The sequence below is a fragment of the Amblyraja radiata genome, chromosome 2, assembly GCF_010909765.2.
Source record: "Amblyraja radiata isolate CabotCenter1 chromosome 2, sAmbRad1.1.pri, whole genome shotgun sequence".
NCBI lineage: Eukaryota > Metazoa > Chordata > Chondrichthyes > Rajiformes > Rajidae > Amblyraja > Amblyraja radiata.
The window spans coordinates 129239803-129256581 of record NC_045957.1 but is presented as its reverse complement, the minus strand read 5'-3'; the positions used below and the strand labels follow the sequence as shown (position 1 = coordinate 129256581).

General features: G+C 43.0%; 1 protein-coding gene across 1 annotated transcript in view; it reads left to right on the top strand.

Moving 5' to 3' along the window:
- pip4k2a (phosphatidylinositol-5-phosphate 4-kinase type 2 alpha) overlaps positions 1 to 16779 on the top strand; it is a 229170-nt gene that overhangs the window by 187765 nt on the left and 24626 nt on the right. The window contains exon 7 of the mRNA XM_033015537.1: positions 13333 to 13446. Within this exon, the coding sequence (XP_032871428.1) occupies positions 13333 to 13446 (114 nt within the window). The remainder of the gene's footprint in view (positions 1 to 13332; positions 13447 to 16779) is intronic.

Here is a 16779-nt window from a genome sequence, read left to right as displayed (position 1 = left end):
CACCCAGCTTTGCGTCATCCGCAAACTTAGAGATGTTACATTTAATTCCCTCGTCTAAATCATTAATATATATCATAAATAACTGAGGTCCCAGCACCGAGCCTTACGGCACCCCACAAGTCAATGCCTGGCATTCTGAAAAGGATGTGTTAATTCCTACTCTTTGCTTCCTGTCTGCCAACCAGTTCTCTATCCATGCCAATACCCTACCCCCAAAACCATGTGGTCTAATTAGACTGTTATGTGACGAGTTATAGTCTTTCAGCCACTGGTACTTTAACCATTTATAGATTGCCTTTGTTTTTTTGCAACATAAATATATATATGGTTAAAAATATACTTTTCTCAAATGAAGACAGTGTTATACAGCAAGGAACCAGTGATTATGTTCAATTTGTTTGTAATTGTCAGTGCAATATCTCTCTCCTAAACTTCAACAATTTCCCCGCCAGAATAATATAGACACTACTTCGGTTCGAATCCCGCTTGGAGTGCATACTGTTGTTGTGTCCTTGGGCAAGACACTTCACCCACCTTTGCCTGTGTGTGAATGTGTGTGAGTGATTTGCGGTGGTCGGAGGGGCCGTAGGCGCAGATTGGCAGCCACGCTTCCGTCAGTCTGCCCCAGGGCAGCTGTGGCTACAGAAGTAGCTTACCACCACCGAGTGTGACTGAGGAGTGAATGAATAATGCGATGTAAAGCGCCTTGAGTATTAGAAAGGCGCTATATAAATCGCATCCATTATTATTATTACTTGTAGCTCGTCTTTATTGAATTTCAACTTTCATTGTTTCTTCATCTTGGCCAATATGCCTGTGGGGAATGTTTTATTCCAACAGATGTTTACGTGTTTTTGAAGTACTTCGATGACCTTTTAATGCAGAATGTTAGGTGTGTACCACCAGATAATGCTGTAACTTACTTTTCAGTTCGTATATAATTTAATAGCCTTGTGAATAGACAATAGACAATAAAGTTAACCTCGCCTACCCCAGAGCCCCAATTTCAATTTAAATATTTTTAAAATCTGAATTTTTAAGATATAGATATAGAATCTGTAAAGGTAGCATAAATAAATCAATATATAAACATTTACAAAGGAAGAGAAGAAGTTTAGCACCAGCAGTGAAGAATTGTGTGCAATGTCTGAAATCTCTCATTATTGACAATTACACATTTGGGCAGGTTTGAGCTCTTTGGATTTTTAAAGCAAAGTAGTTGGAAGAGTAGAGTAGTTGGAACTATTTCCATCATGGCGTTTATGAAAACATTTCTGGACACAATATATCTGAACTTCTGGAAAGTGACAAGGTACCTTCTCAAGAAATGACTATGGATGCAAGCAAAATGTAGAATGTAATTGAACAACATGTAGATGTACAGTAGCTCGATAACATCAGATGGTAATCAATTTGGAAATGGTGATGAAAAATAAACATATTTGGAAGGATATATATATAAAGTGTAGTTCTAAAAATATCTGTATGTCCTCAGTTTAGTATCACGTTGTACTTCAGTTTATGGGATAAGTGAATTTTATATCTACAATTTCAGGTGGCATCTTTGGGCATAAAGGTCATCAGGGATGCGGTGGGCTAAAGATCTAATTTCTGTGCTGCACACTTCCATGATTAAGTTGTGAGCCACCATAAGTTGTGTGGATGGGAACAGAAAATGTGACTAGAAACCATGGGTGAACACATTGATGGGGTCAATGTAGACAATTTTCCGAAACATTAAAATGACACAAGGTGTTGGAGTAACTCAGCAGGTCAGGCAAAATGTCTTGAGAACATAGGTGGGTGATGTTTCCGGTTGGGATCCTTCTTCAGATTGAAGATTGGACAACATCATTCAATAATTAGCTGAAATGTTGCTGGAATTTTGTTCGTATGAGGGGCATTCTAATTCAAAAGTGACGTTGAGATGCATAATTTACGGGGAGCCTCAGTTATTTCTAATTTGGAGAAAAATGCTTGGCTGCCATTTCTCAACAGCGAAAGACATTGGAAGGGGAACAGTGCCGATTCATGCTAATGATATTGGGTGAATTGCTGAGTACAAATTGTATCAGCTTGGTTTCTATACTCTTGAGTTTCAAAGCTTGTGGATGATTTGATGGAGTAGTTTAAAATTATAAATGCATTATCTAGAATAGGGACAAGTAAACTATTATTTCCTCCTTTAAAGTAGAGCTGACCAATTTGGATTGTAACCAGAAAGAATATGGTGGGTCCATTGAAAGGTTGACACATTGTTAGAAGTTTGTGAATTAATATAATTCTGAAATTCTTCCCAGTCACTTCCCCATAAACAAATGTTTAATCATCAATAAACTCATGAAAAAGGATCAAAACATTGTTATCATGTTCCACTTAGTGATAAATTGTGAAATTGATCACTGATACTCACTTTGGATAGTGTGTCAATTAGGTTCAAAATTGCATTCGTTTTGTATGTTTTATTCTCTGGTTCCTGCTCAATCTGTGCCACGATTCAATTTAATCTGACAGTAATTTAGAGTGTAATTAAAAAAACAAGGCATTAATTTTAAACCCGCAATATTTAAAAATGATAATTTGATAAGGTTTGATTAACTCAGCTGAAGACGGATTTGTCACAAACGTTAAGCATTTTAATTGGGGTTGAGTTCACCAACTGCAGTTAACTTACTTTAAGTAATTAAATTCTTTCAAAATCTCAATAGGCCATTTGTTGGTAGTATTTAGTTTCAGTAGTCTATTTCATTAGATATCTTTAGTTTTTAAAACTTATCTTTTCATGAGTTTAGAAGGATGAGGGGGTGGATCTTATAGAAACATATAAAATTATAAAAGTGTTCAAGAAGGAACTGCAGATGCTGGAAGATCGAAGGTACACAAAAATGCTGGAGAAACTCAGCAATGTTACATTGACGACTGCTTTGGGGCCACCTCCTGCACCCACACACAACTGACTGACTTCATCCACTTCACCACCAACTTCCATCCGGCACTCCAATACACCTGGACCATTTCCGACACTTCCCTACCATTCCTTGACCTCACCATCTCCATCGCAGGGGACAGACTTCTGACCGACATACACTACAAACCAACTGACTCACATGGCTATCTGGACTACACGTCTTCCCACCCTGCCCCCTATAAAGACTCCTTCCCCTACTCCCAATTCCTCCGCCTACGCCGCATCTGCTCCCAGGATGAGACGTTCCACACCAGGGCATCGGAAATGTCCTCGTTCTTCAGGGAACGGGGATTCCCCTCCGCCACCATAGATGAGGCTCGCACCAGGGTCTCATCCATACCCCGCAACACTGCTCTCTCTCCCCATCCCCGCACTCGCAACAAGGGCAGAGACCCCCTAGTCCTCATCTTTCACCCCACCAGCCGGCAAATACAACAAATAATCCTCCGCCATTTCCGCCACCTCCAACATGACCCCACCACTCGCCACATCTTCCCATCTCCCCCTATGTCTGCCTTCCGCAAAGACCGCTCCCTCCGCAACTCCCTTGTCAATTCTTCCCTTCCCTCCCGTACCACCCCCTCCCTGGGCACTTTCCTTTGCAACCGCAAGAAATGCAACACCTGTCCCTTCACCTCCCCCCTCGACTCCATTCAAGGACCCAAGCAGTCTTTCCAGGTGCGACAAAGGTTCACCTGTATCTCCTCCAACCTCATCTACTGCATCCGCTGCTCTAGATGTCAGCTGATTTACATCGGGGAGACTAAGCGGAGGTTGGGTGATCGTTTTCGCCGAACACCTCCGCTCAGTCCGCAATAACCTACCTGAACTCCCGGTGGCTCAGCACTTCAACTCCCCCTCCCATTCCCAATCCGACCTCTCTGTCCTGGGTCTTCTCCATTGCCAGAGTGAGCAACACCGGAAATTGGAGGAACAGCACCTCATATTCCGCCTGGGTTGCTTGCGTCCGGATGGCATGAACGTTGAATTCTCCCAGTTTTGCTAGCCCTTGCTGTCTCCTCCCCTTCCTTAACCCTCGAGCTGTCTCCTCCCATCCCCCCGCCCTCGGGCTCCTCCTCCCCCCTTTTTCCTTCCTTCTCCCCCCCCACCCCCCATCAGTCTGAAGAAGGGTTTCGGCCCGAAACGTCGCCTATTTCCTTCGCTCCATAGATGCTGCTGCACCCGCTGAGTTTCTCCAACATTTTTGTGTACCTAAAATTATAAAAGAACTGGACAAGCTAGATGCAGGAAAAATGTTCCCAATGTTGGGCAAGTCCAGAACCAGGTGCCACAGTCTTAGAATAAAGGGAGGTCATTTAAGACTGAGGTTAGAAAAAAGAGTTGGGAGAAGGCAGGCACGGGTTATTGAGTCCAGGGGATGATCAGCCATGATCACAATGAATGGCGGTGCTGGCCCGAAGGGCCGAATGGCCTCCTCCTGCACCTATTTTCTATTTATCACCTTTTAGCCCAACCTTCCCACACCAGCCAACATGACCCAGCTACACTAGTCCCACCTGCCTGTGTTTGGTCCATACCCCTCCAAACATGTCTTATCCATGTACCTGTTTAACTGTTTCTTAAATGTTGGGATAGTCCCTGCCTCAACTACCTCATCTGGCAACTTGTTCCATACACCCTTTGTGTGAAAAAGTTTCCCCTCGGTTTTCTATTAAATCTTTTCCCCTTCACCATAAACCTATGTCCTCTGGTCCTTGATTCACATTCTCTGGGCAACAGCCTCTGTATCTACCCAATCTATTCCTCTCATGATTTTATCCACCTCAATAAGTTCATCCTTCATCTTCCTGTGCTCCAAGGAATAGTCCCAGCCTGCTCAACCTCTCCCTATAGCTCATACCTTCTAGCCCTGGCAACATCCTTGTAAATTGTCTCTGTACCTTTTCCAGCTTGACAACATATTTTCTATAACGTGGTGCCCAGAACCAAACACCAACATCTTATATAACTACAACATGACCTCCCAACTTCTATACTCAATAAGGGGTTTCAACCAAATAGTGAGACTGGAGAATCTAGAAACTTTCTACTTGGAACAAAGAATGATGAGCGAAGATTTGAAAGAGCTGCAGCAGTGGCACCAGTGCCACAGATGGCAGAGCTGCTGCCTCTTGGCTCCACCGAACTGGGTTCAGTCCCAAACTCATTGCTGTCCACAGTGCATTCAGACCCCTTCACTTTTTCCGCATGTTGTTACGTTACAGCCTTATTCTAAAATGGATTAAATTCATTTTTTATCATCAAACTACACACAATACCCCATAATAAAAAAAGCATAAACAGGCGTTTAGAAATTTTTGCAAAGTAATTAAAAAAAAAATAACTGAAATATCACATTTACATAAATATTCAGACTCTTTACTCAATACTTTGTTGAGGCACCTTTGGTAGCGATTACAGCCTCAAGTCTTCTTGGATATGACGCTACAAGCTTGGCACACCTGTATTTGGGTAATTTCTCCCATTCTTCTCTGCAGATCCTCTAAAGCTCTGTCAGGTTGGATGGGGAGCGTTGATGCACAGCTACTTTCAGGTCCCTCCAGAGGTGTTCGATCGGGTTCAAGTCCGGGCTCTGGCTGGGCCACTCAAGGACATTCACAGACTTGTCACAAAGCCACTCCTGCATTGTCTTGGCTGTGTGCTTAGGGTCGTTGTCCTGTTGGAAGGTGAACCTCCGCCCCATTCTGAGGTCCAGAACGCTCTGGAGCAGGTTTTCATCAAAGACCTCTCTGTACTTTGCTCCGTTCATCTTTCCCCCGATTCTGACTAGCCTCCCAGTTCCTGCCGCTGAAAAACATCCCCACAGCATGATGTTGCCACCACCAATCTTCACTATTGGTATGGTATTGGCCAGGTGATGAGCGGTGCCTGGTTTCCTCCAGATGTGACGATTAGCATTCAGGCCAAAGAGTTCAATCTTGGTTTCATCAGACCAGAGAATTTTGTTTCTCATGCCTTTTGGCAAACTTCAAGCGGGCTGTCATGTGCCTTTTACTGAGGAGTGGCTTCCATCTGCCTTGGAGGTCTACGGACAATTTCTTTGTCTTCATGGCTTGTTTTTTGCTCTGACATGCGCTGTCAACTGTGGGGACCTTATATAGACAGGTGTGTGCCTTTCCAAATCATGTCCAATCAATATAAATTATCACTGGTGGACTCCAATCAAGTTGTAGAAACATCTCAAGGATAATCAATGGAAACAGGATGAACCTAAGCTCAATTTTGAGTGTCATAGCAAAGGGTCTGAATACTTACTGGTATGTAAATGTGAAATTTCAGTTATTTATTTTTAATTACTTTGCAAAAATTTCTAAACACCTGTTTTCGCTACTTCATTTTGGGGTATTGTGTGTAGATTGATGATTTAAAAAAAAAATGTTTTAATGTGGAAAAAGTGAAGGTGTCTGAATACTTTCTGAAGGCACTGTATGTGGAGTTTACACATTCTCCCTGTGATTGCATGGGTTTCCTCCTACATCCCAAAGAAAAGTGGGTTGCTAGGTTAATTGGCCAGTGTGGAGGTAATTGGTGGAATATGAGGAGAATTGATGGGAATGTGGGAAGGATAAAATGTGATTAATGTAAATTTATACTTGATGGTCAGCATGGGATCAGAGGCAAAAGTGCCTATTTTGATGCTGTTTGATCATGACAGGTTTAGATGGTATTGGTTTATTATCTGCTTAAATCTGCTTAACCTTACCCGCTGCCTCGAGGATATAAAGTGCTGGATGGCCCAGAACTTCCTCCAACTAAATGAGAGTAAGTCTGAGGTCATCCTTCTCGGCCCCTCGGACTAAATCAAAACAATAGCAGGCAGCCTTGGGACTTTGATGACCTCAAAAAGATCATCCACACATTTATCTCCTCCCGACTCGATTACTGCAACTCTCTTTACACTGGCATCAGCCAATCTTCCCTGTCCCGCCTGCAACTGCTCCAGAACGCCGCAGCCAGACTCCTGACGGGCACCCGAAAAAGGGACCACATCACCCCGATCCTGGCCTCTCTCCACTGGCTCCCTGTGCGGTTCCGTATACATTTCAAGACCCTCCTCTATGTCTACAAAGCCCACAATGGGCTTGCCCCCTCCTACATTAAAAGTCTTCTCACCCACCACTCCACCTCCAGGCCCCTCAGATCGGCCGACTTGGGGCTGCTGAATATCCCGCGGTCTAGGCATAAGCTTAGGGGCGACCGCGCCTTTGCGGTTGCAGCCCCTAGACTGTGGAACAGCATCCCCCTTCCCACCGTGTGTGTAAGCCTTGCTGGTTTTGAATCCTCCTCCACTCCTCTGTCATATGGGGTTCCACAGGGCTCAATATTAGGGCCCCTGCTTTTCTCACTATACTTACTTCCTCTGGGTTCCATTCTTAGAAAGCATGGCATCTCTTTTCATTGTTATGCTGATGATAGCCAAGTATATATGCCGCTGAGGAAGGAAGACGCCTTTTCTGTCAAATCACTTCTGTCATGTCTTGAGGACATTAAGTCCTGGATGGCCCTAAACTTTCTAGGATTTAATGAAAAGAAGACAGAGGTGATATTGTTTGGCCCCAATGGCTGCCGTGCACCTCCCCTTGTTGACTTGGGTCCACTGGCACGGTACGTGAAGCCAACAGTTTTAAGCCTAGGTTTTAGGATGGACAGTGATTTTAAATTAGATCATCAAATAGGCACGGTGGTTAAGTCCAGCTTCTTTCACCTAAGGAAGCTGGCAAAGGTGAAGCCCATTCTCGAGCGGCAGCATTTTGAAACAGTAATCCATGCCTTTATTACATCTAGGCTGGATTACTGTAACGCACTCTATTTTGGAGTTGCACGATCTTCACTGGCTCGTCTCCAGTTGGTTCAAAATGCTGCCGCTCGCCTTTTAACTGGAACTCGAAAGAGGGAGCACATAACACCAATTCTGGCCTCCCTCCACTGGCTCCCGGTGTACTTTCGAGTTCATTTAAAAATTATTTTATTTGTTTTTAAATCTCTAAATGGGCTCGCCCCGCCTTACCTCTCTGAACTGCTCCATCTATATACGCGCCTCAGGTCAGCTGATCAGCTGCTCCTGGAGGTACCGAGGTCTAAGCGGAAGCTCAGAGGGGATAGAGCCTTCTCTGTTGCTGCTCCGGCGTTATGGAATACTCTGCTGTTGCACATCAGACAGGCCCCCTCACTGTCCATCTTCAAAACCAGTATTAAAACACATTTATATTCCTTGGCGTTTGAGACTTTGCTCCTGTTTTTTGTGCTTTTTGTGCTTTTAATGTTTTTAATTTTATTGTTTTTACTCTTTCGTTTAATGTTTTTATTGTTATGTAATAATTTCTTGCCCATGATTAGTCATGTACAGCACTTTGTTGCAACTGTGGTTGTTTTTAAAGTGCTCTATAAATAAAGTTATTATTATTATTATTATCAGAACTGCCCCCTCCATCGACTCCTTTAAGTCAAGACTAAAATCTTATCTATACTCCCAAGCCTTTCCTGACGTCCACTGAGCGAGGGCTACATGTATATATGTATGTAGTTTGTTTGTTTATACTATTCTTATAACAAATGTAAAGCACTTTGGCCAACGAGAGTTGTTTTTTAAATGTGCTATATAAATAAATGTGACGACTAAATGTGACTTGATTATTGTCACATATACTGAGATTCAGTAAAAGTCTTTTATTTGCATGTTATCCAGTCAAATTAAATCATGTTATAAATAACAGATTACAGAATATAGTTTACGGCGTTTTGGATTCACAATTACAGAGAATATGTCCGAAGTCCACAATACCAGGAATACACCTAAGATTATGGGAGGACCATTCAGTGGTCTGACAATTGAGAAGAAAAAGCTGTTGCTGAAACTGATGGAATCTGCTTTCAAGATTTTGTATCTGGAAAGGAGAGAAGTAGGAATGACCGAGGTGGGAAAAGGTGCTTGATCAAGTTGAATTATTTTCCGAGGAAGCATGAAGTGTAGCTGGCGCCAATGATAGAGAGGCTGGTCTCTGTGATGGACTGGGCTACATTCATAACTCTCTGTCATTCCTGTCGTCTTAGGGTGGAGCTGTTAGCAAACCAAGCTGTGATGCAACCTAATAGGATGATTTCTATGGTGCATCTGTAAAAGTTGGTTAGAGTTATTTGGAGACATACCGAATTCAGTAGTGTGCTGCGGAAGTGAAGGCATCCGTATGCTTGTTTTGGACGTGCTGTCAAATGTGGTTGATCCAGGACAAATTGTTGGTGATATTTGCACCTAGGAATGTGACCATTCCCACTTTGGCAATATTGATGCTGATTGGAGCATGTACTCGACCAAGCTTCCTGAAGATAAGATGAATGGAAGGAATCTGCACTCATTCGCAGATGTTTCAAAAAAATGTTATAGGGCACAAATTTACAATTTTGGTCAGAAGATACAAGAGGATGGAAGGGAAAACTGTTCTTACACAGATAGTGGTTATGATCGCTATCAGCCTTTTCAGAAGGGAAATGGATAGGCACTTGAGAGAAGATATGCAGAAAGAAGGGGAATGAGACCGGCATGATTACTGGAGAAGAAATCTCCCCACCTGGACACATCACGTGCTTTAATAAATCTGTACACAGACTGTTCGACTGCCCACTTAATGGGTTCCCACCTAAATTTTTAGACAATTTTCAAACCTCAACACAGTTAATGGTGCAGTTCACACTGCATTAGTCATGTTATTTGAGCAGACATTACACATGTACTAGTAATATGAGCCTGAAAGGTACAGCCTTCCTCCCAACCCCATAAAGCTAGGGGTGTCTGACAGAGAAGGCATCTAACTATTTAACTCAATAGGACAGGTTAAGTATGTGACATTGTCATGTTATGCCTAATGCCATCCAAATCCATATTTTCTCAATGGTGGGCATCATAGAAATTAGGTGCAGGAGTAGGCCCTTCGAGCCAAGGGAGAGGATGCACTAGAGGTTTACCAGAATGCCGTGTGGGTTAGAGAGTATTTGTTGTAAGGAGAAGTTGGCCAAACTTGGATTGTTTTATCTGGAACATCGTATGTTGAGGAGAGACCTGGTAAAAAGTATATATAATTTTGAGATGCATAGATAAGGTAGACAGTAAAAACATTTTGGTGGAAATGTCAAAGACAAAGGGCATAGCTTTATGATGCGAGGGGCAATGTTTAAAGAAATGGGCAAAGTTTAAAGGAGATGCGTGGGTCAGGTTATTTTACACAGAATGTGATGAGTGCATGGAATGCTCTGCTAGGGTGGCGATGGAGGCAGATATGAAAGATGCATTTAAAAGGCTTTAAGGTGGGCACACAGATATATGGGAATGGAGGGATATGGATCACATGCAGCCATAGAAGATTGGTTTAACTTGGCATCATGTTCGGTACGGATATTGTGGGCCATAAGGACTGATCCTGTGCTGTACTGTTTTATGATTAACTTCCATGGAGCCAAATACATTTATTGTTGATCGTTTCCACCACTAATGCATCAATAAAATGTTATTGCTTGTTTACCTTTTAATTATTGTAATGGTGAAGGAGCATTTATTTTACATTTATTTAATTGAGGTTTCTTCTTGACTAGATGTGCAAACACATTGGTGTTGTATAGTGTGAGATTGCTCAGATAGAACTGTTCATGGCCTTTTTTGCTTTCAACTGTAAAGGGCCTGTCCCACGAGCATGCGACTCCATGCGGCAAGCGCGACCTAACGTGGTCGCTTGAGCCGTATGGCCTCGCGGGGCCGGTCCCACTTCGATCGCCGGAGCCGTATGGAGTTGTGCGGAGCTGGTCCCGACATCGCGGGGCTCCGAAAAACTGACTGTGTTCAAAAATTCCGCGCGGCAACGGCCTGCCGGCCCGCAGCTGCCTCGACGCCGTATGCACCGCCTCGACGGGCATGCGCAGCGTCTCGATGCCGTACGCAGCACCTTGATGCCGTACGTCATGCGTGAACTTCCCGCGGACTTCGCTCGAACTTCACGTCACTCACTCGACCTCCGCGCGGCCCCTGCTTCCAGTTTGGTCGAACTCGCACATGCAGGCGCATGCTGGTGGGACCGGCCCTGTACGGGGATCACTCGATCTCCGTGCAGCCCCCGCTTACGGCTTGCTCGCGCTTGCCGCATGCAGGTCGCATGCTCGTGGGACAGGCCCTTAACTTTGGTACAACAAGCGTACTCATCCTGAGTTGGATTATAACTGAACAGATCTGTAATTAAATTATTTATATTTTATTAACACAAGTAATTGTATATATTTTCTGTTTGTGTACCACCAGCAGGAAGCATTGGCCCCAGGCAATGCATATTAAAATGAATTAATGAAAATTCATGTCAGTACAATTGGAATCTTCTGATGTACACAGCTGGTTGGCAAAATTCCACTTTGATCATCACATCCTTTGTATTTTCTGCCTCCAAGTAATGAATATACAAAGGAAACAATGAACTAACATGGAAAAATAAAGCCAGTTCCACCTATGCAGTCACGAACCAAGCTTGTGGCCCCATTCATTCCTAGGTTAATGTTTAGCCAAAAGCCGTCTGTTTCTCAGGATCGTCCAGGTGCACTGATAAATCTTGGCGATCACTCCCTGTGGAGGTCTCCTGCTGTCATAATGGGTGAAAGGTGCTAGCTCCCAGCAGTGTAAAGAGAGACCAGCTTTACTAGTCAAGTCTGCTCATGCAACAACAATCTGGCCACAAGGAGCTAGAGCAGTAAATGTTGTTAGATGGGTTGGTCATATCCACCGTTTAAATTTAAATGTCTCCTCAAAGGCCTAGGAATAGGTTTGTTTGGCAGCAAGATCAGATCCTGATTTGTGTACCACCAGCAGGAAGCATTGGCCCCAGATTAGTTTGATCAGGGTGGCAGGGCAGCCCTATTAGTGGAGGAGGAGGTGGGGGCGATGTGTTGCTGGCTGGAGTGTGGTTTAGTTTTAACCAGTAAAAAAAGATTGTGTATTTTCAGTTGGTTAAAATTTGTCCTCTGAGCTAGTTTTGCTCGTTTCAGAGCAAATTGTATCAAGAAAACACTGAGGTAGAAAATCCAGGCCGTTATGCTGATTTTGATTATTCTGTCAAGTCAAGTCACATTTATATATATAAGCACATTTAAAAAACAACTCTCGTTGGCCAAAGTGCTTGACATTTGTTATAAGAATAGTGTAAACAAACAAACTACATACACATATACATATAACCCTCGCTCAGTGGACGTCAGGAAAGGCTTGGGAGTATAGATAAGATTTTAGTCTTGACTTAAAGGAGTCGATGGAGGGGGCAGTTCTGATGGGAAGGGGGATGCTGTTCCACAGTCTAGGAGCTGCAACCGCAAAGGCACGGTCGCCCCTAAGCGTATGCCTAGACCGCGGGATATTCAGCAGCCCCAAGTCGGCCGATCTGAGGGACCTGGAGGTGGAGTGGTGGGTGAGAAGACTTTTAATGTAGGAGGGGGCAAGCCCATTGAGGGCTTTGTAGACATAGAGGAGGGTCTTGAAATGTATACGGAACCGCACAGGGAGCCAGTGGAGAGAGGCCAGGATCGGGGTGATGTGGTCCCTTTTTCGGGTGCTCGTCAGGAGTCTCGCTGCGGCGTTTTGTCCAATTTGTCCAATTCGACTAATTAGGGTGATTTTGTTTGACTTTGAAGATGTATTTAAGATTTTTGTGTGGATGGTCACGCCGAAAAAGCAAACTTTTCATTCTCAAACGTCAATATTTTGTTTTCCTTTTGGTGGCAGAGCTCAAAAGGGAAAATTGTTATGATTACGTGCAGTTTGTAGCATGTTGCATTGTATCTCCGGCAGTGAGGATGGTTTATTTCCCCAGCAGCCCAATGGCGCCACCTCTGGTTCATATTGAACTCGCAACTGAATTTCGAAAAGTAATTTTGCTTGGAAATTGAAATACGCAGCATAAGTGATTGTCAATCAATTGTAACATTTGTGACTATTGTTAGTTTAGATCTCACCAACAGCAAAGGGCATTTCCAGCTTGAGACTCCCTTATGCCTCTGCCATTTCCTTGTCACAGCCACTTCAAATGCTGTCTTTATCAAGCTCTGCTCATTTTAGTGCAAGGCACCCAGAACTGGACACAATACTCCATTTATAACTGATCCCGAGTTTAATGAAAGCTGATTGTAACTTCCTTGTTTGCCAAATAATGAGCACTATTTCATCATATTAATGACATCCCTGTGCACAGTATATTAGAATTTACATGTTCCTGTTTATTTTATGGTAGGTTTAGTAATAATATTTCAGTGGGAAATTAATTGCACACGGTTACATTATCAATGGTTAGAATTTGCTAACTAATGCCTGGATTTGGTTGCAGGCCAAGGAATTACCGACATACAAGGACAATGACTTCATTAACGATGGGCAAAAGATTCACATTAACGAAGAGAACAAAAAACTGTTCCTTGAGAAACTTAAGAAGGATGTTGAGGTAAGAAGATGTGAATATTAATGTGTGGTTACAGTTAATTATTATGCACTGCATTTCTTAAATAGCAGGAGTTGTGTTTTAAATATGTTCAAAAGTGCAACATGAGAAACCCTCAAAATGTAATAAAAAGGAACTGCAGATGCCAGTTTATACCAAAGATAGACATAAAATGCTGGTGTAACTCAGTGGGTCAGACAGCATCTCTGGAGAAAATGGATAGGTGATGTTTTGGGTCGATGGATGTTGTGGGGGAAGGGGGAGGCTGGATGGAAGCAAGAAAAGACCATCGGTTTGTAGATCAAGTCTCCACTCGTGATTACTGGAGCATTTCAATGAGTGAATAGCCATCCTGGCAGCTATGTAACCTCTAGCTGTGGCAAAAAAATATGCTGAGCTAGTATGGGAAAAATAACTTTTTAGAATATCACTCCGTCACTCTGACACCATATAACCATATAACAATTACAGCACGGAAACAGGCCATCTCGACCCTTCTAGTCCGTGCCGAACACATAATTTCCCCTAGTCCCATATACCTGCGCTCAGACCATAACCCTCCATTCCTTTCCCATCCATATAACTATCCAATTTTATAAGCCTGGGTTATACTCAGCCCGGCTCCAGGCATACACCAGTCCAAGTTTGTGACGCCCAGTTGCAACCACAAACTGCTCTATATTTCTGACCCACAGCTGTGAGGGTAACTCTTGATGCCAAGCTGCCTGCATTCCCAACACTTGGCTCTGGACCACCACCAAGTGTGTGGCCAGTGCGGGGGTTCAGGAACGTGGCCTGGTTTCTGGCTGGGAGTTCCTCCATGGGTAGATTTTCAGTTGGAACCAGGCTCAGGACCATGGATAGTTTTGTGGTCGGAGCAGGAAAGGAACCTGTTTTGTGCCCCGACTCAGCAGCTGGTGGCTGGGTGAGGAAAGAGGAGGAAGGCAGTGCACATTTTATTGAAGTCCTTTGAAGAAGTAGTTTGCTGTGAATAAAGAAAAAACCCGTTGAAACATTTGATAAAATGCCAAGTCAAAGGTTACTGTGGAAAATGAAAGCACGAGTTACAGGAAGTAAGATGTTGCCTTGGATGGAAGAGTGGTTAATTAATAATAAACAGAGAGAGTGAATGGGTATTTCTCTCATTGGCAAGATGTAAAAAGTTGTTTTTAACTTTTTACAATTTATGCAAATAACTTGAATGAAGTTGGCAAAGATATGGTTGCGAAATTTGCTGGTGACGTGAATATAAGAGATAGGAAACTGCCATGGAGAGGACATAAGAAAACAACAAATTGATATAACTGGAATACAAATGGATTTAGCCATATTAAGTGAGTAACCTTCCTCTTTCCTTTGGTATCCTTTTGTTCCTCATACTTAACCATATAACCATATAACAATTACAACACGGAAACAGGCCATCTCGGCCCTACAAGTCCGTGCCGAACAACTTTTTTCCCTTAGTCCCACCTGCCTGCACTCATACCATAACCCTCCATTCCCTTCTCATCCATATGCCTATCCAATTTATTTTTAAATGATACCAACGAACCTGCCGCCACCAGTTCCACTGGAAGCTCATTCCACACAGCTACCACTCTCTGAGTAAAGAAGTTCCCCCTCATGTTACCCCTAAACTTCTGTCCCTTAATTCTGAAGTCATGTCCCCTTGTTTGAAGCTTCCCTACTCTCAAAGGGAAAAGCTTGATCACATCAACTCTGTCTATCCCTCTCATCATTTTAAAGACCTCTATCAAGTCCCCCCTTAACCTTCTGCGCTCCAGAGAATAAAGACCTAACTTATTCAACCTTTCTCTGTAACTTAGTTGTTGAAACCCAGGCAACATTCTAGTAAATCTCCTCTGTACTCTCTCTATTTTGTTGACATCCGTCCTATAATTGGGCGACCAAAATTGTACACCATACTCCAGATTTGGTCTCACCAATGCCTTGTACAATTTTAACATTACATCCCAGCTTCTATACTTATACAAAATAATAGACAATATTTTGTATACATTCTGGTTGCTTTCTGAATCCCCCCCCCCCCCCTGTAGTTCCATTACTACACTTCACACTTCTGAGCTGTTAAGCTTCTACAACTAAATAAACTTTCTTCTTTTTGCCTGACCGTGTCCTCGATGCACCTTGTCATCTCTAGTTTAGACCGGCCCCTCTTTTCATTTTGTGGGAAATTATTGCTCTGAAGAAGGAAAAAAAAGGCTAACAATCCATTTCCTTTTCAAATTCCTTTACCTCTATGATTAGTGTAAGAAAACACTCTTTTCCCTCTGAACACATTTTTCGCAGCTTTTCAAATAAGTTTTCTGTTTTTTTTTCATTTTACCTGTCTAGGTGCATTACCTACCATTTCTCTGAATTCAATGTCAAAAGTCGAAACATAGAAACTAGGAACAGGAGCAGGCCACTTGGCCGTTCGAGCCAGCACCGCCATTCAATATGATCATGGCTGATCATCCAAAATCAGTACTGCGTTCCTGCTTTCTCCCCATATCCCTGCATGCTCTAACTCATTTCACACATATTTTATAGACATAGACATAGAAAATAGGTGCAGGAGGAGGCCATTCGGCCCTTCGAGCCAGCACCGCCATTCATTGTGATCATGGCTGATCGTCCCCTATCAATAACCCGTGCCTGCCTTCTCCCCATATCCCTTGACTCCACTAGCCCCTAGAGCTCTATCTAACTCCCTCTTAAATCCATCCAGTGATTTGGCCTCCACTGCCCTCTGTGGCAGGGAATTCCATAAATTCACAACTCTCTGGGTGAAAAGGATTTTTCTAACCTCAGTCTTAAATGACCTCCCCTTTATTCTAAGACTGTGGCCCCTGGTTCTGGACTCGCCCAACATTGGGAACATTTTTCCTGCATCTTTATCCTCTCACTTTATTTTCCCTTCACGATTCATATCATCAGGAAGCTTAGATGTACATGAATCCGTCCCCTTTGCTACATCATCGCAAGCAGCAGAACTCAAATTTTTACTGTACCCTGCTAATTACATCTCACCGAAAAGTACCATGGTCTTTCCAGTTTTGTTTTCTGTCTACTAACCAATTCTTTATACATACTAATAGTAATTTATTCCCAGAAACTGTCTTTTACTGTTTTTTCCCCTCACTTCTTGAAAAGTGAATAGGATTTTTGGACAGCTCCATAAACTGGAGAATTATGCAAGATTTAAACCAATGCATTTGCTATTGCTGTCACCACCATTTAATCCCAAAACAAGCAGGCTCAGATTCAGTGGATTTATCAACTTTTTGTACAGTTAATATCTCCATTGCTATTTTCTGTGCAATTACCATT